The sequence below is a fragment of the Phlebotomus papatasi genome, chromosome 3 (assembly GCF_024763615.1).
Source record: "Phlebotomus papatasi isolate M1 chromosome 3, Ppap_2.1, whole genome shotgun sequence".
NCBI lineage: Eukaryota > Metazoa > Arthropoda > Insecta > Diptera > Psychodidae > Phlebotomus > Phlebotomus papatasi.
The window spans coordinates 36321607-36341481 of NC_077224.1; the positions used below are offsets into that span (position 1 = coordinate 36321607).

Consider the following 19875-nt stretch of genomic DNA (forward strand, 5'->3'; position numbering starts at 1 on the left):
TGACACTTGGGTCGGACGGTCCATATCATTTTTTAAAATTATCAACGACTTTTAGTATTGAAATTGCTCGACGACTTCCACTTTTTTTTGCGATTGTGGTACTTGTCATCGCTCTCTTCATTATGGATTACATTTATCACAACTACTCAATTAAGTTTGCCAAAAATATTAAAATAATTATGACAACATTGCATGTCGCGTACTAAAAAACATAACCTAACTTAAAATCAGTGTTTTGAAATCAACGGTCGATAAATTGTGGACTATACACTGAGAAAAAAAGAGGGTGCGACTTTAATACTTTTTAGATGTGAAAATATATTAACATTTTTTAATGTTAATTTTACACCTTTTTAAGTGTAAAATTAATATGAAAAAGGGTAACTTTAAACCATAATACAACTAAAAAGGGTGATGATATTTACACCGATTTTGGATCAATAATGCAGGGTAAAATTAACATTTCCGGAATGTTATTTTAACTTTTTCGGATTTCTCTCAGTGTAGATATAGAGCGATGGCCTATAGCGGGGTTCTACTGTATAGCGCCTAGTATACTCACCAGGATAGACTTTAATAAAATAAATTGATTAATGTTTTTGTCACATTTTTTTCAATGATCAAAGACCGTTTGAAACCGCTTTTCAAACATGCAGGCTCTCCCCTATATTAATGATGCAGCTACGACCTCATATACAACCTATGAAAGAGCTTCTTTACTGGGTTACTCTGGAGGTCAGTCATCATTACTAAGACGGCAATGGACGCAACTTTTGTTAAATTTCGGACAGCTTGAAATGTTGGAATCTTATTATATTATATTTCCTAAAATTCCATTTTTTTTTAAATTAATTATTTTAGAAAATACAAAAACGATAATAAAATAATAAAAAAAAATAAAAACAATTTGTATTATATTAAAATTATGACGCTTCAACTCAGAACATTGGTGCTTATTTGCAACCTGTTCGAAATTTGGCACAGTTCCCCTATATAATTTCTTGCCTTATGTTTTCAAGAAGCGTAAACTCAGAAGCAATATTTATACATAACAATAATAAATAGTATACCGGACATAGAAGATTGGGCAGTATTTTGAAAAAAAATAGTCAGTTAAAACAGTGTTTGATTTCTTAGCAAAGGGAAATTAAAAATTTATAATTCGTCTTTCTTTGTCGGTTTGATTTAATAAAACTACTAATTTACTGACCAAAAGAGTTTATTCGTCAAAAACTAAGTTTTACGATATTCATTTTTTTTATTTTAAACATCCTAATAATAATTTTTAAATAAACCAAATTTATTGTCTTCACTGAAAGGCTAAAAAAAAACGTCTGCGAATCAATAAATCGATTTACAATAAAATAAAAAAAATTCTCAGTCATCCAAGAAATAAAATATTTATTACAGTATTTTGTGCAAAACATATTCATATTCCATATTCCCAATCGATTGACAGAAAAAAGTCGCGTAAAAATTCTACCGCACAGCAGTAAAATTTGCATATGATAGCAAATTGAGAAATTGGAGTGATATTTGCTGGTTTGTGAATTGTTTTAATTTCTCGTATCACGGAAAATTAGCATAAATTGACATATCGCACTTGAGGAGTGGGAGGAGCATCTCATGGATCATTAAATAATGAAACGGCATAAAAATCTCGCAAAAGTCGAAGTAAATTTATTCAAATGAGCCTTAATCAAACAAGCACGTTTAACGTACGCCTTGTACAATATCTAAGCATCTTTACCGCCACTGTAAACACAGCACGAATTAACAATTTCTCGTACCAGGTAAAATGTCAGAAAAAATAATTAAAAAAGAGAAAAAATAGAGAGAATGTGTGGGGATTTAGTGAATAAAAAAAATGAATGTAATTTTTCTCCAGATATCTATTACCTCGGATTCTTTCTAGTTGAAACTGATAATTGAAACAAGTCCTTCGGATTTAATGCTAGAGAACAGGTAGAGAAATTGACTGCATCCAATTGAGTATTAATTCCATCAATGAGAATCTTACCTGAATGATTTCACTCTCATTCTCACTGACTCATTGCTATCTCACTCTGGTCTTCAGTTCGCGGTTGAGAGTAAAACTTGGATTTTTTTCTGCTATTCACTCACCTGTTCCGTGTTGCGATCGCAGGTGATCGTTTGGCATACACCAGTGAGTATGACAGTGTGCAAGAATATCTCATAGTGATCGCAGAGTTTCTATAGAGTCAGTGCCAGTGACAGGGAAATATCTTCAAGGAAATGCAGGAAAATCGGCTACGACCGATGAAGGGTAGGGCTGATGTCTACGGTATGTACTTCGATGTACATTTTTCCCGGTTCGAGCTGGAATGTATCGATCATCTCAGAAGATTGGTGAAAAGTGAGTGAATTGAAACACCTTCCCATTCAAATTTATTACCCAGAAGTTTCTTTCAGCTTACCCATTGCTCCTGATTCGCCTGGATAACAATTTCCTGGCACGATTTCTCAACTGGAGTGGATGGAATGTGGACAAGGCCTTCGATAAAATGCTGACATTCTACAAATTCCGTAAGGAAAATTCAAAATATACTCCCTTCGGGCCCCTCTCAGACTACGAGGCCTTCATCAAGAGCAACTGCTTGGTAATGCTGGACCAGAGAGATCGCAATGGACGTAGAATTTACATATGTCGTATAGGTGAGTCTTACTAATTTCCAGTGCAAATAGCGATGATCAGCTGAAGGTAGCTCTTTTTTCTAATAAATAATTTTTTCTTATTTTGTTTTTCACGATTTCTCTCCACTCAGCACGATACTTGATGGCGAGGAGCATCTACGAGGTCTCCCACTTGGATGACTTGTGGTTTGAATGTGTTCTGGATGAACCTGAAACACAGAAAAACGGCGTGTCAGTTATTATGGATGTGAAAGGGTAAATTAATTCATATAAAACGTGTTAGTTACCTACATAATTGTCTATTTTCATGTGCCTCACCTTTTGATTGCAAACGCAAAAATTATTCACTTCTATATCAATTTCACAACACCATCGCATTGTCTGTAATTACCATGCCATGCAGCACTAGTTTTTGTTGATTTATCGGAATTAAAGCGGACGAACAAAATTTAATATTAAACTATAAGAAGACCATATTTTATGAATTTCACATTGAACGAAATTATTTCTATTGTGAATTTAAATTCGTGGGACAAGATATAATTGACATAGGGAATCCATAATATGTATATAACACATATAAAATTTTGAGCTCATGAAATATTTTATTATATTAAAAGGCACTCAAACTACAACTGTCGAAAATAATAACTTTTTCAATCCTATATTAAATACTCCCCTTAAGGGAGGAGCCTGTTTTACTAGGCCAAAAAATTAGATGCTTTTTTGAGGCGAAGGAAATGACCAAGCTTCATTTTGAGGGCCTAAGCAATATAGAAAATTTGTGAACTAATTAGTAGTTTACTGGAGTACCCCGTTATTGCAGTCTCACAGCAGTTCCTGATTAGTCAGGAAATGTGCAACTCGGAATTATTATCTGCAGGTGTATTTCATAGTTAAATTAAAAAAATATATATGGAATTAGAACTTTCTTTAGGGTTTATTATCAGGATATAAAAATGTATTTTTGTCACAAAATATAATAAATATATACATTTTTAGGTTTACATGTTGAAAAAAACTAGGTTTACAACAATTCTTTTAGTTAAATTAAGGGGTGTCAAAGCGGCCCAGGCTTTGCGAAATGCTCGAACTCGTGACTTAGATGCTATACCTCAAAAGTACTTTGGCATCATTTACCGTTTACCGGTACTCAACCGATTTAAATCGATTCCTAAATCACTCAATAGATTCCACAAAATAGTTTAAAGAGTAATAAAAATTATATTCGAACAGAAATTACTTATCGGTAAATAACCAGTTCATTACCGGTTCACAACCGATTTGAACCGACTTATAAATCACTCAAAATATTTCCCAGATACACCTCAGGAGTAATTTAATTGAATTTCGTATAAAAATTATTTATCGGTTATGAACTGGTTCATTACTGATTCAAAACCGATTGGAATCGGTTCAATTTTATAGGAAATTTCAAGACCTTTCCAGCGAGACCAAACATGACCCCATTCGCTTAATAAATGCGCTCTCTAGTGTCTGTTTTATCTTTGACCTTGAAAAACCGTTATCAGGAATGATTCAACGGTATTTTCGTCTAAGGACGAAATGTCCGCCTGGGTAATCTCTAAAACATATCAAAAAATGAAAAAAATCGCACGACGCGTTTTTGAGGAATCCCAAAAAATATGGTTTTGGAGGGGAAGGGAGATCGAGCAGTAATAATAGAATTTAGTTCTGAAAAAAGCCTTTAGTCATATTTTAATTAAGTTGTTAGATTTTTTGTTGTCTTTCCCGCCAATTCCACAAAATCGTAATAATGTGAACTGCACAAAATGCGTTTTAAAGTTTTCGATGTTTGTCCGATCGTATTCAAATCAAACTGCTCGGCGCTTCTTTGTTTTCGTGCCTATAAAGGGAAAAGTAATCTCCCTTCGAACGTTCATGCCATCGAATAATGTGAATTTTCTTTTATTTTTGACAAGAGATTTATATACAGAGATTTAAGAGTATCTGACATCCTAAATAATTCTCTACCTGCAAGTCATTTTAGATCGTGCCCTTATTAGAAGATGAACAAGAAGATACTACCGATTAAGAAAATCATCAATATATTCAACTGTGTTTAAAACTTGAAAAATTACCAAATTCCGATTTAAAATTAAAAATCATTCTCAATGTTTAATATAACTAAATAAGGGAAGAGCACCAGCGATCGGCAGTGTTCTCGGATCGTCAGGTTATTACGGTATTGTTGCTTCAAATTAAATGAATTTTTAAAAATGATAACTATTTTTTACCATTTAATTTTAGAAGAATGCATTGCACTAACTCAGATTTTATTTACAAAAAAACAATTTTCCGTGATACACTTGATTAAATTTCTTACAGTCCGAGGTACAGAATGCAAATGTGCAATTACAGTTATATGTTATTAATTTATGGTAAAAATTAAAATTAAAATGCACAGATATAGTTAAATCGTTAAATTGATCGCTTTAGACTCCTTTATTTTGAAAACAAAATTTATATAATATAATAATATTGTTGCAGATTTGGAATCTTACATCAACTCTTTAAACTTTAAACACAGAATATTTTTGTGAAATAAATTTATTTAGCGTTTTGAGCAATAAAGCCTAGCTCAGCAAATAGGAAAAAAAATATTGATGTTTTTTTTTACTTCTAATAAAATTAAAAATAATAAAATAATAAAATAAAATTAAATTAAAAATAGTTCTCACATCAAATCCAAAGACGATATTAACAAAGCCCTAAAAGATTAGTAATAAATAGTTTTGTTTTCTTAAATCTATTTAGACAATTTTTAAATTATTAGACTAGTAAAATTTAAATTTTAATGCTTTATTTAATAATAGCTTATCGAATATCATGTGAGTTTGTAAATTTATGTTCCTTTGACTGCATTGGTCTTTGAATGGCCTCTACACACTAGATAAATTTATATCAATTTTGCAGTAAATTCCCTACGCCTGTGTAGGGAAAACTCTTCAATATGGACATAAATTTCTCTAGTGTGTAGAGGCCATATGAAACAATCATTATTTCATACATCTTATTTAGTATATTAATGTTTATTAATGTCTTAACTTTATTATTTATAGTAGAGCGCTCGCTCTATGATACAAGTGTCCCGGGTTCGAATCCTCTTTAGGTCACCAGGAATTCTTCTGGTGTTAAAGGTGTTTGAATTGCATCCATCTTCACTGCACTTTATTCTACGGGTCAATAAGGGACTGACAACCCCATCCCTGTATACGAAAAATAATAATGGATGTCCCGAACTATCCTTGCGGAAAGGTCCTCTCTTACTTTTTTGTACCACCATTATTATTTTATTTATTTTTAATTTAGTGAAATTGATGTCTTTCATTAAAACTGAAAAGTTTCAAAAGCCGTACTCACTATGGCGTTGTTATCTCGTAATCTCCGTAATCTGTTATCTTGTTATAATTTTTAATTTATAAAATACATTACGAGAACATAACGAGATAACGAGATAACGATATTACAAGATAACAGCGCCATAGTGAGTACGGCTAAATTTTTGTCTACTGATAAAAAGAAAGACATACATTGAGACAAGTGGCAAAGTACTTGCTCTATCTGTTCTATGATGCAAATGTTCCGAGTTCAAACCTCCCTTTAGATCACCAGAAATTTACTAACGTAAAAGGTATTTAAAAACCAATGAGAATCACTGTATTTCACAGGGCACGGGACTGAATTCTATTCCCGTATAAGAAAAATGATAATGGATGTCGCAATCACGTTGCGGAATACTTAGTTTCTCTATGGAACGGTGTGCCACACGATTATTATTATTATTAAAGAAAATTGATTAGTTGAAAGATATTTTAGTTTTCAATAATATAAAAAAGTATCAAAATATTTTTTTTATAAAAGTTTATATAATATATAACTACACAAGGGACACAATAACTTCTCTTAACCTTTTAAAGACGATTGGAACACCGGTGTCCCATGAAGAAAATAATTTTTCCTGACTACCCCAAGTTATTTTTTTCTTACGTTTGTACGTAATTGCAAAGTAGAAGGTTGAAGGAATCTAGGATATTTTTTGCAAGTCTCCTGTTATTTGCTATATAACAAATATTTAAGCTTAAAAATGACGAATTTTTAAAATCTAATATTGAAAAATGTTTTTAATTATTTTTCATACTTCCAATATTTTTTGAGCAAAACCGTTTTGGAAAAGAAACTACAATACTCATACATAATATTTTTCATTAGACTAAAAATTATTATTCATTGGTATTGTCAGAAAATTGATTTAAATTTTTGGGTTATTTTTGTCCCTATCGCTCGTAGAGGTAAAAAATGCATCGAATCCGATTTAGTTGGATGTTCCAAAGGTAGATGTAACACGTTTCATTGATTTTGTTTGTCGATTAAATTTTTATAGTTGATTTTCGGTCCGTAAAAAGTGTCTCGTCGTTAAAGGGTTAACCCTTTAACATCTATCACATTATCATACAGTGATCGAATTATAATTAATCGAGGATAATTTATATCTGTGAAATTAATTTCCGAATTGCTGCTGAGTAAAGAATTTTAGTTCTTAAATTCAGGCAAAAATAGTCTGTTATGGCTCGGGCACACCTTTTAGATCGGAAAAATTTTTTGTGATTGAAATTCACATCCTTTTCTTTCTCAAATAATTTGTATTTAGATGTTTCATTCTCTCGCACTCAAAGTTCGATTGAACTAAATTTAATTTTATGTGAAGTTCATAAGAAGAAGAAGACGAAGAAGAAGAGTCCGAAAGACTGGGATAGATATATACAAAATGTTTGAGAAAGAAAGGAATGTGAATTTCGATTACATCAAATTTTCTCGATCTAAAAGGTGTGCCAGAGCCATTAAAGCAGAAATACATTTTGTTGCACTTTTCTCTCTTGCCAGAAAGTTAAGCATGAAAAGTATAACAGAAATCGATTTTGATAATATTTTCCTTTATTCTCTCTCCTGATTTGCATTCTGGGTGACAAATTCTTTTTTGAAATCGTTACACTTTATAATTAAATGGTATTTGTAATTGTTAAATGAAAAGAACTTAAATTCATTGACCGTCAGATCTTATGGTTGATAGCGTCCTCCCCGGCACTTTTAACATATAATATTTGTTTTCTTTTTACAATATTCGTCTATTAATTTATAAGGAGCTAATTCCAAAGCATGAACATTTTAATTTTCAGTATTTCTAGTAGGGAAGGGCTATCAAGCTTCGCACACACTCTGACTTCGAACATTTTATATATTTCCCATATTTTTTAATGAATATGATCTACCTGGCAATATATATTATACATAGTTTTAAGTCACATATTCAGATTCACAGATTCATTAAAGCAATATGGGGGAAATAGGAGAAATATGAAGTGTTCGAAGCCAAAATGTGTGCGAAGCCTAACAGCTTTCCCTGCGATAAATTGAGTATTACATTTTTGGCCAAATCCCGATCGGTATTAACGGTATTAACAATAAATTGAAATGTTTATAAATAAATAAAATTATGATTCCTATATCTTTTGCAGATTGCCGCTTAGTCTCCTCAAGTGGCTTACACCGAAGCACTCGGGTGTCATGACAAGAAAAGCCGATGTTGCTCCTCTGGCCATTTACTATCACGTGGTAAACTCATCTGGGCTCATGAAGGTGATCATGCCCGTGATCTTTCAGTTCATGTCATCAGAGACACGTGAGCGTGTGTTCTTTCACTACGACAATTGGCCATCGTTGCACAAATTTATCGAACCTGAGAAACTACCCTCAGAATATGGAGGTACGACTGAGTTGGATTATGAGAATCTCAGGCGACTTCTCTATGACCGTGAGGATTTTTTGTTGGAATACATGACGCATGGCTTCGTGGATCCCGAGCCGGAAAATTGGGATCATCAGCTCTTGGACGTGACTCGATAGCAATTTATCGTTAAATCTTCTCATCCTCTATGGGGGTCGTATGGATGTCTGGTGTTTTGCCATACGCTTGCGCTATGACGATATTTTCACATGTTCAAAGAGCCGAGAGAGTGAGAGAAGAAATTTTCCCACTTTTCACGAGGATTCCCTCCTCAATCGATAGCCGGCAACATGAAAAGTTACCTTCTACCATCTCTCTCCCAATCTTAGTGCTACTTCAGACACCAACGCCACTGCAGCTCTCTCGGGTGTTAGCCCGCGGTTTTCCTCAATTTTCCCATCCCATTTGTGTGTTTTCTTCAGTTGTTCGTTCTTGACACCCACAAAAAAATCAGTACAAGAACCTCTTAGTGAATTTGGCATGAGTATTATTCAGTGAAGTCAGTATTTTAATTTAGTCGAGAAAAATAAAATGTGAAAAAGAATCAGTGATTTTTTTTTCGCGGAAAAATATCACCCTATTCGTGTTCTGTGAAAATTGGTGAAACAAACGTTATAAGAACATTTGCCTTGAAAATATTCGATATTTTTTGCTTGATTTTTTCCGTTGGGGGAAAAATCGTCTTTGGTACCCGTTTTTATTTTCTTCAGCTGCTGCACGCGACCAAGGGCTTTTCTGTTTTGCAAAAAGCATCTATGATCACAACTTGTATATCAACATTTATATTTAAAACATGTCACTAAATAGGAAAAATCTCACAAGTATGATTGCAGAGTCAGACAATTTGGCAAGTGGCCAGTCTTTCTCAAAATTCCACCTATAAATTTTCCTGATTTTAACATCCCATTCTCATTCTTAGTCTCTCCCAAAAAAAACCATCCATGAAAATGTGTGTAAAATATTTTCCTGATGGCAATTGATTGAGAAATCAGCGCCAATTTTTTTTCCATCTGCCCAACCTACAATTTCCCTCATGAACCATTCGATTGAAGTGAAATTCGAGGCGCAGAGTCAATAGAATTGAAGGTGAAGCAAATTCACAATTTTTTTTTTGATATAAATAGACACTATAAAAGTGAGAAGGAGTTTTTAGACAGTCAAATAAATAATCACATTCTGTGTGCTGTTTTCTGTGAGAGAAAGTACAATAAATCGTGATAGTTTACACTTATAATGGAGTAAAGAAGGATTTATTGTGTTGAAAATGGTGTCAATTCCATCCTCCACGTCCAAGAAATTCAACAGTGCCTCTGATCAGATGTTTTCTGATACACTCCTTCAAACAAGTATCTTGAGCGATTGCCCAGAAAATAATAATTTAGGTAAGAGCATCGTAATTTCTCTTTCATCTTTCCTCAAGGGCGAAATATACGCAGAAGGTGGTGTACATAGAAAATCAAAATTCCCAGCGGAAATTGAAAACCCGTGGGAAAAATCATTAATATAAAATTTTTATATTCTGACACATAAAACTATTTTTAATATTTCTTTATGCTGTAAAAACTTACTCACAGAACCAGATTACAGTTCATGAAATAGGTACTGAGAAGGGAAATTATGAAGTACGAAATTATGCTGCAGGGGAGACCGGTGCAGAATTATGCAGGGATAGTATTAGACAGTGAGGTAGGGAGAAGTGGGGCACCTTTGAAATTGGGATTTTTCACATATTTTTAAATAAAATTGTGCCTTATCGTGATATAATTTAGCTGCACAAACATATTGAGAAGCTATATTACATTATGATATGGCTCAGTTCCACTTAAACATAGGAGAAAAAAAAACAATTTCAAAGGTGCCCCACTTTCAAAGGAGCCCCCTTCTCCCTATTGCAATTTTCTTTAGAAAGAATATTTACTATTTGTTCAGAGTGATTAACTCAATCCCTATTCATTGAGATATTTATAAATCGGATTCAAACATGTTTTCCATAATTTATTTACAGGGCGAAATTTCATTTCCTGGCTAATTCTGCCCTGGTCTCCCCTATTCCCTGTATTCTGAATGCTAACCTTAATATAGATGTGATAATATTGCTATAGAATATTCCCGAGGTATATTTTCATGAAATAATTAATTACACTGTGCGAAACGTTGTGGGTATCTTTGACGAGAGTGCCAAGACTTGTTACAGAACCATTTAAGAAGGATATCAAATTTGAAATCCGTTTGTCCGGGTCACGTCTAGATTTTTTTAAATATGCATTTTAAGTTTTTTGCTGTTTTCCAAAGTTCAAAAATGTATATATCCGGTCCTAATTATCCGGTGGTAGTCACATAAAGATAAAATGATGCGTAATTTCATCCTCTACAACCCTTGTAAACATGTCACGAACCTACGATGATAATAAAGTATGTTTTTTAAAGATTTTTTGAAAAAGTGCACCCTAAAATGTGCATATTTCAGTATTTTTCAATATTCTAAACAGGAAAAGAAAGTCATAGGATTGGATAAATACAGAAGAGTTTTTAAATAATATTAAAATTCTAATTGTAATCATAAAGAAAAAAACAATAGCAATATTCTTCACTTTACTGTAACTTTTGTTTTATTTTCCGGAGAATTAGTATTCGATCTATTGAGTAACTTTCGTTTAGTTTTCTTTTAGCCATATCTTTTTTCAGGAGCTCTGGCCAACTGAATTTTAATTATTTAATTTTTTAATATTTAATTAAGGAGAATAAAAAGAATTTCAGACGAGACCAGTTGCTCCTTTGCGATCTGAAAGTCTAATTATATGCACATTGCACAGTTTATGGAATAATAGGCCACGCCCCTAAAAAGCTTTTATGACTTTAAAGAAATTTTCCACCAAAATCTCATTCACGCAGTATTTCCAACATATTAGACTTTCCGGATTTTGACTGTAGTTTTGATAGGGAACATCACGTACTATAAAGAAGGTATGAAGAGACCACACAAGGTTTCTCTTTTCACCATGTTTTTTAAAAGTTTTTGTGAACCATTATACAAACAATAAGGGCTTTAAATAAAAACGTTTTTTTTTAGAAAAAATGAACGTTCACATGTTAGTTAGCCCTTTCAACAACCTTTCACGATGACCGATGGTTATAACTTAGGGCAATTAGAAAAGCTAACATTTAAGTAGGTGGTGTCTCTAAGTAATAATGGTCTTTAAGTGGGTGTGGTAGCGCTACATTTTCCTTTTTCCCTGCATATTCAAACAGTCTTTCGCGACGTACGCGTCGCGGCTGATGAAATTTTCTAGACTAGGGGAAACTGGGGCAGTAGTACACATTGATTTTTATACGGCTGACCGCTTCAAACCCCAAGAGGACAAAGATAAGGGGGTTGCCCAGCATGTCTGGGTTTTTAAATTCTGGCGAAGGTAGATTGACAAATACCTCATTGGAAGTAAAAGAGTGAAGGTTATATCAGTTCCCGCTAACCTTCAATTCTACTTAAAGGATACCACAAGTAAACGGAAAGTTTAGCGGCCGCAACATATATACACTAGGGGAAGATAGGGCTATTTTGATGCGGCTACATTGATATAGGGTGAAAGGAACGTCTATTGAAACTTTAAGAACTCGTGTCAATACCTATTGACACCCTAACTCTGTACCATTTAGGATATGAAATTTGAACATCTTTGTTTATAGTAAAACGTATATTACAGAAAAAACGTTATATTTCTTATATTTTACTGGATACATGAAATAATTTTCAACATTTTCACAAAAGTGTCAATAGGTGTTTCCTGTCGAACAGACGTTCCTCCGACCCTATACAACTTTTTCGCATAATTTCTAAAGGATTCTAAGCCTTATAATTATCTTATTTAGATACACAATTGTTTTTTAGAGCTAAAAAAATCGTATATGAATGTAGCCTCACCTCACCTCCCTCTACTATGACTGATGTCGACCATCTCTTCAGTGAACAAAGGCCATTATAATATCTGTGAATTCAAATAGGTATCATCCTCTGAAGCCCAATATCTAATTTGAAAAAAAGTCGTAGTGTTTGCAATTACCCCATGTTTAGTATTACTCTAGTTCCCCCTACTATTTAACTGATATATTCTGCAAGAAAAATATTTCAAAAATAGAGCTAAAAATTTCGATATTTTTTTAGTTTCTAAATTCCTTGTTTGAATTCTAAGAAACATACAACATCGAAGAAGGTCTATGGAAGCTATCTAGGGGAAACTGAGGCACCACCAAACACGGGGTACCACCAAACACTGTGATTTTTTAATCGAATATTCGACTTCAGAGGATAAGACCTATAGGAATTTATAGTCACTATAGGGATGCTTGTCCACTGAAGAAATGGTCGAGATAGTCCAAGTAGTTTAGAAATAAAAATTAGTGTTTGGTGGTACCCCGTGTTTGATGGTGCCCCGGTTTCCCCTATAGAAAAAGTTTTAATCCGCTTACTTATTTATCTTGGAAGATATTGAATTTTGAAATTTTCGACTTGTTACTTTTTGCCCCAGACTCCCCTACCGTATAAAGAGGAGTGGAAATGTATCACAGGCTTTGCAAAATGCTCGAACTCGTGACTCAGATGCTATACCTCAAAAGTACTTTCGCACCATTTATCGTTTACGGATTCTTAATCGATTTAAACCAATTCATAAATCACTCGAAAGATCCCACAAAATAGTTTTAAGATCAATAAAATTGATATTAGGACAAAAATTTCATATCGGTTCATAACAGATGTATTACCAGTTCATAAACCGATTCGAACCTATTTATAAATCACTTAAAAGATTACGCAAATCTAATATCTTAGGAGTAATATAATTGAATTTCGGCGGATAAAAACTGGTTGTCGGTTACGAACCGGTTCAGTATTCATCAAATTAATGATCCAACAATTGTACGGGTTCTAAGTGATCTAACAGTTGAAAGTGAACTCAAAACTTATTTTCATATTCACTCGAATTCCTGCAACCCTTTGAGGACGAGTTAGTTATACATACATCAGTATGGTAATTTTTAATCCAATAACAAATGAACAAAGAATAACTTAGTATTGTGTTTTCTTTTTTACCATTATAAGTATAGGTAAAAATACTTTTTATACTGATTATTACTGATTACTCAAAGGATTTTTTGTTGAATATTTAAGGAGATGCATGGAGACTGTTTATAGTCCAAAACTTGAAATCTTGATCTATTTTCAAAAAAAAGTTGCGGCTTTTTCCTCCATCCACCAATCCTTAAATTCCAGAATTGTTTATTTTTAAATATTTTTAAAAATAAACAATAACTATCATAAGCTGAGCATAATATTATTTATCGTACACCTTCTCTGGCGTTTCTGTCTCCCTTTGAGTAAATCTTAAAATTTAAGATGCAATGATCTCTCAACAGACGTGGAATGGCGTGAAAAGGCGGAAAAAGAGCTAGGAGAGTCTAGTGAGATCTCACGGACTGCACTAAAGCAATTCAGACACTTGTTGAGAATAAATCGGGAGAATGTGCCATTTGGATGGCGAGATGATGCGTTCTTACTGCGTTTTTTGCGCGCCAAGAAGTTTGATGTCGACAAGGCGTATCGAATGGTGAGATGAAAGCAACTTCCCAGCTTTATCCCATATCAAATTGTCTACTCAGGTTAATCCCCTTTTCTATTGGCAGACTCTAAAGTATTTCCGGATGAAGCAGCAATCACCCGAATTGTTCAGAGTGTCTCCTCCATCGGAAGTTCGTCACATTCTTGAAATGCAAATGCAGTATATGATACCCTTGAGAGATCCCTGTGGTAGACAAGTTTTTATCTTCCGTGTGGGTAAGATAATATTTGAGGATGGATTTTAACAAAATACCTAATAACTACTGAGAAAAGTTAATTTATATACTTCATGTAATTGAATTTAATTACGATAGTCTTATCTGGAAATGAAATATCTTAAGCAAAATAGCACCTATTAGGCTTCCTACAGAAAAGCAAAAAATCGTAACAAAAGATACAAATCTATTTATAAAATTATTTTATTATACATCAATATAAATATACTCAAACCTCGATAACTATTACCTATAAGATTTGTGTTTCAATAAAAATTAAAGCGTTTCATTTGTTTCATGTGTTCACACCATAAATCTTTTGAAGATTATTTAAAAGACGTAATAATGTTCTATTAATCTTAAAATATTTCAAGCATTTCTTTCATTTATGTTACCAAAAATAAAATGTTAATAGGTTGGCTATATAGTTAGAACCAGGAATGTAAAAAGAAAATTTATAAGATGTGATTTGGTTTGGTTAACTATTTTGAATCGAAATCTTACTTACAAGGTACCGTCGTTGCGGGTGACTTTGCACTCGGGGGGTGACTTTGCACTCTGCTGTCCGTAAGACTTTCACAAATTCTAGCACTTATTGATAGTCTTCGCCGATCCGGTCTACCTTGTCAAAGTATATGGGGATATGTTATGCACCAAGTAAGGTACAATGATCCCCAAAATGATTCTTGTAGTTTCAGTAATAGTCAATGAAATGCCAATATAGGTATTTTGTCAAAAAACGGCTCCGTGAAAAAGTTATCTGAAGGTGCAATTCCAAAATCGATTTCAGAGTAGTAAATTGTCCAAATCTATTCTAAATTTATCTGGCTAGAATAATCCACTTCGATTTTGTTCATTATTTTTACTAAAAACCTTTTTTTCACTATTATCTTCCTACGAACGCATGATTTATGTTATAAAATTGCATATAATGGTCTTTCTAAAGATTTATTATAGAAGTATTTGGCTAAAAATTATCCAATTTTGTGGAAACTTAAGATAAAATGACCGAGATCTACAAGATGGTATGGTCGCCATCTTGATTTGACGTTTCTGTCCGCCATTTTGAATAACTGTCAAAACAAAAATCTCATCCGATTGAGCTGAAATTTTAGTATGTTCTAGCTGATGCCAAGGCCTTTTCAGAACATATATAAAATCCGACCTAGGTCAAGTTTTTGTCTGGATATAGGGGCTCCAAGTTCAAAATTTTGACATTTTCATGAATACAGAACTATAGGGAGCTTCTTTTATCAAAACTATCACGAAAAAGACAGCGCTATCGTAAAGCGATGAGATCTAACAAACAAACAAAAAGAAAAGTAATGTTTTTGTTTATAACAGTGCATTATTTGAGAATCTTATAAACTGTTTTCGCAAAGATGAAAAATAAAAAAATAATTAAATTTACTTTTCGTTTATTTATTTTTTAATTATGTTAGAGTAAATAAATATATAAAATAAAAGTCTCAACCATTTTTAATGGTTACTGAGGCATTTCGTTAAGGTTTCAAATATTGAAAATTAAGAAATAAAGACCGCCAAAATATGAGTATTACAAAATTTTAAACTTTGAGCCTCTGTATCTAGGTAAATACTTGACGTAGACTGGAACATAGATACGTTTTGAAAAGGCCTTGGCATCAACTACAACATACTAAAATTTCAACCCAATCGGACTAGTTTTAGGGTTTGACAGTTATTCAAAATGGCGGAAAGAAACGTCAAATCAAGATGGCGACCACGTCATCTTGTAGATCTCGTGCACCTTACCCTTAGAACTGAACATCTTCATTGTCGTTTATTATCAGAAACTGTTGATTTCTTAGTATTTATTAAAAAGTGCAGAGTCACCCGCACCTTATCCCAAGTGCAAGCCTTTTTTCTTGATTTTTTTAAACATGGTAAAATTTTATAAAATTAATGTTAGTGGCACAAAATCTATTCATTAATAACTGAATACAAATAATTTTACCCATTCACCCCCCTCCTTTCACTTTAACTATTCACTTTTAGAGGGTAAAGTTGAAAAACAGCGAAAAAACGTGCAAAGTCACCCGCAACGACGGTAATCACATTGAATATCCTTTTAATTTCACAAAGTATTGAAGGCTTTCAGGCTTTGCATATACTCTGGCTTCGAATATTTCTGAAAGATTGGAGATACTCTGAAATACTCTGAAAGAGACCCATTTTTACTTAAGTTGAGAATTTTAATCAGTTTTATCCATTAGGGGAAATCGGTGCAGAATTAGCCACGTATAGTATTAGATAGTGGTATCTTATAGTTTGCCTTCGAAGGAATATTGAGGAAATCACATATTATTCTAAATATATATACTTCCCTTACTATCATTGAAATATTTAACAGCCTCATACAATTATACGCAATGGAAAATTTCATTCGGTGACTAATTCTACCCCGGCCTCCCCTATGTAATATTTCTCTTTAATTCATCTTAGAACTGTTGCAAAATTAACATTAATTAATTTGCAGAATTTATTTGAAATTTGTTTTGCAGAAAAATGTGATCCATACCGGTGTTCTGTTGAGAACGTCTTCCGTACCAATGTTCTGAGCCTCGAGAGCGTTGTCAGAAATCCAGAGACGCAAATCGCGGGTCTGGTAGTGCTTCTGGACATGACTGGAGTGAGTCTCGGGCATAGTCGCTTCCTCTCACCGCAGTTGGCCCGGAACACCGTTGAAGTTGTCCAGGATGCCTTCCCGTTGCGCTTCAAGGCATTCCACATCCTCCACGAACCATTTTACTTCGATGCCATCCTTGCTGTACTAAAGCCCTTCTTGCGAGAGAAAATCCGAAAACGGGTGAGTCCTTATTTAGATCCATCACGTGCCACAAGATAATCCGGATATTCAAATAAAATCCGAAATAAACTGAAAAAGCAATAGCTGATGTTTATGTATTTTCTATCGGTTGATAGATTTTCCTCCATGGCAGCGACTTGGCGTCACTCTATCGATTTATTCCACAAGAAATCCTTCCTGCTGAATATGGAGGTCTCCAGCCATCCTTCGACAACTCCATTTGGCGCCAGAATATTCTCGATAGCGAAGAATACTTTGCAAATTTAGAGAATTACCAAATCCCTGAAGAGAATTCCGTAACGAAGATTGAAGTGTGTTCCCAGGAGGATCAGGAATCCGGTGAATATGTTGATGACGAGACAGAAGACAGTGAGTTTGAGGATGCCACATATTTCTTAGATGATCCAGCTATTGAAAAGTTGTGAATTTATATATTAACCGCACCATTGTGCTCGAATTGAACTTGTTCTATTCCAAGTCAATTGCAAAATTGCCCTGCCAATTTTCATAACTTGAGCTTTTACCTGGGAAATCACACGCAATTGTGCTATTTTTTCTCTCAGATCGTGACGCCAAACAATTGCAAATACAATAAAATAGTACTCAGTGCTTGAGGAGAGAACCAGGTGGCGGGAGTTAATTGATCAATGCAAAATGCAAGAACAGTTGGTAAAGCTGAGAATTTCATCTAGAACACTTTAAACCAATACTGGAGTGAAAATCGCGCGTGGATATTCAAATTAATTGTGCAATATAGCGACCTTAACACCTCAAACTCAAAGTGCAAAACGATACTCTTTTTTTATCTATATTATCTAAAACTTCTAATGTCAAGATGAAAAAGATAATATATTTTCTATAAGCAATATTATGGCATTTTTCATTACATCAATTAATCATCTGATACGAAGTTCTAAACCTAGTGCAAGTGATTCTCATCAATTTTCTATGCGGCTATTGGAGAAGCTCAATTGATCAATTAATGTGCATTTTGCTCGAAAACCATTTCAGTGAAAAGTACTCGTGAGCTTTTCGTCAATCTCAATTTTTTCCCGCTCGTTTCATTTTTCCATTTAGCGCAGTTACGTATGTTTTTTTTACTGCTTGTTCCTCCCTCAAATTGCATACATATTTATAGCTGCAGGCTCATGTCGGAAACTATAGTGCACCAGTGTGAGTTTTTGCAGAGTATCCAGCGAGACACAAGATAAAATATGTCATAGCATAGATTTTCTATGATTATGTATTTTTGTGATTCTTCAAAGACAAAGGGATATATGCTCAAAAGTGAAGTTTTGTTAATTATTAACCGTTAGCTTAAATTAATTGAAAGTGCTCTAATTGGTATACGGAAAATCGTATAATTGAACAGTTATTATTAATTTTCTACTTAGGGAAGTGAGCATTAATAATTTTAAAGATATACTCATATTTTCTTGGTTTTACAAATTGGATTTCTTAAAGAATCATGCGCATTATATCCTGGCACTTATAAAATTGATTTTAGGACGGCGACGGCCGTAATTTGTGGATTACCGTAAACATAGTTAAAAATTAAAATAAATTGATTCCATTACTTTTTAAGCAATTTTTATAAATAGTAAATTTTATTTATTTTTTTTATTTATTTGTTCCCCAAAAGTGTTCTTACGTTGCGTTTGTCGCCGACTTACCATTACCGGCCTCCCCAGGTAAACGGTAGAAACCCTGGTGCAGCGACCGTTTTAGCTAACTTATATAATCGAGTTTGGCCAGAATCACATTGACAATGAAATACTCGCCGTAGCCTCACCGTATTTCGTTAATTTACGCATTGCAATTCTTACGCAAATTTTCCATTACCGTATTACCTTACCTCATACTCAGTGGCACAAGGTGAAAATAAGATAAGTAAATTGAAGAAATAAAGGGGAAATTTGATAAACGGTGAGTAGGGGAATGTTGGCATGGCTCGCACAGAGTGAACCTTCAAACAATGGAAATTTTCTTTTTATTTGCAAAGAGCTAGTTCGACATACCTTAGCCATAAGATACATAATTATTAAGCTCATGAAACGAGATGAGAAATGGTAAGTCAGCTCTTTGCAAACAAAGAGAAAATTCACTCTGTGCATGGTTCACTCTGTGCGAACCATGCCCACATTCCTCTAAAAAAATGTAAGAGAAATTAATCTTACAGTTTTTCTCGCTCATCGTTTATCGCATTTTCGTTTTATTTCTTAAATTTTCTTATATTATTTTCACCTAGTGCCACCGAGTATGAGATAGAGTAATACGGTAATCGAGAATTTGCGTAAGAATTGCAATGAAAATGCGTAAATTAACGAAATACGGTGAGCATTTTACTGTCAATGTGATTCTGCCCTTAAGCTGAAACACTTTTATTAAGTTTAGCAAATGAGTCAGTAAAAAGTAAATTAATTCATAAATGATTCGAAATGGTCACTAAAAGTTCGGGTTTAATCAGAAAAAAATCAATTTTGATCAGTAAAAACCAAAGAGCCATTATTAATTAAAAATGTCAATATGGTTCATAACTTCTTTATTTTCCCTTTACCAAAAATATTTCACTACTTTGGGGCATGTACATTTCAAAATTTCCATTTTATTTATATACTGAATAAAATTCATTATTTACTGAACCATTTTACCAAGATACTGACTAAATTTAATATGGAATTGGCAGACTAAAATGAAGATATGAAATTGTGTTTCAATATAACAAACGTAAGACCTAATGATTCTTATTTCTAAATGAACA

General features: G+C 33.4%; 2 protein-coding genes across 5 annotated transcripts; both read left to right on the plus strand.

The window, feature by feature from the left end:
• Positions 1-552: 552 nt before the first annotated feature.
• LOC129805512 (alpha-tocopherol transfer protein-like) lies at positions 553-9005 on the plus strand. The gene is made up of 4 exons (XM_055853476.1): positions 553-2377; positions 2434-2676; positions 2787-2910; positions 8193-9005. The coding sequence occupies exons 1-4, from the start codon at positions 2257-2259 to the stop codon at positions 8578-8580; spliced, it is 876 nt and encodes a 291-aa protein (XP_055709451.1). The 5' UTR covers positions 553-2256; the 3' UTR covers positions 8581-9005.
• LOC129805507 (clavesin-2-like) lies at positions 8582-17980 on the plus strand. Of its 4 annotated transcripts, none has more exons than XM_055853468.1 (6): positions 8582-9282; positions 9586-9843; positions 13871-14061; positions 14114-14288; positions 16810-17114; positions 17231-17980. In XM_055853468.1, the coding sequence occupies exons 2-6, from the start codon at positions 9726-9728 to the stop codon at positions 17537-17539; spliced, it is 1098 nt and encodes a 365-aa protein (XP_055709443.1). In that variant the 5' UTR covers positions 8582-9282; positions 9586-9725; the 3' UTR covers positions 17540-17980. The 4 variants fall into 4 exon arrangements, with proteins under 4 accessions (XP_055709443.1, XP_055709442.1, XP_055709445.1 ...); XM_055853470.1 differs by having other exon boundaries at positions 8583-9282; positions 14138-14288; XM_055853467.1 differs by having other exon boundaries at positions 8582-9843.
• The last annotated feature ends 1895 nt before the right edge of the window (positions 17981-19875 follow it).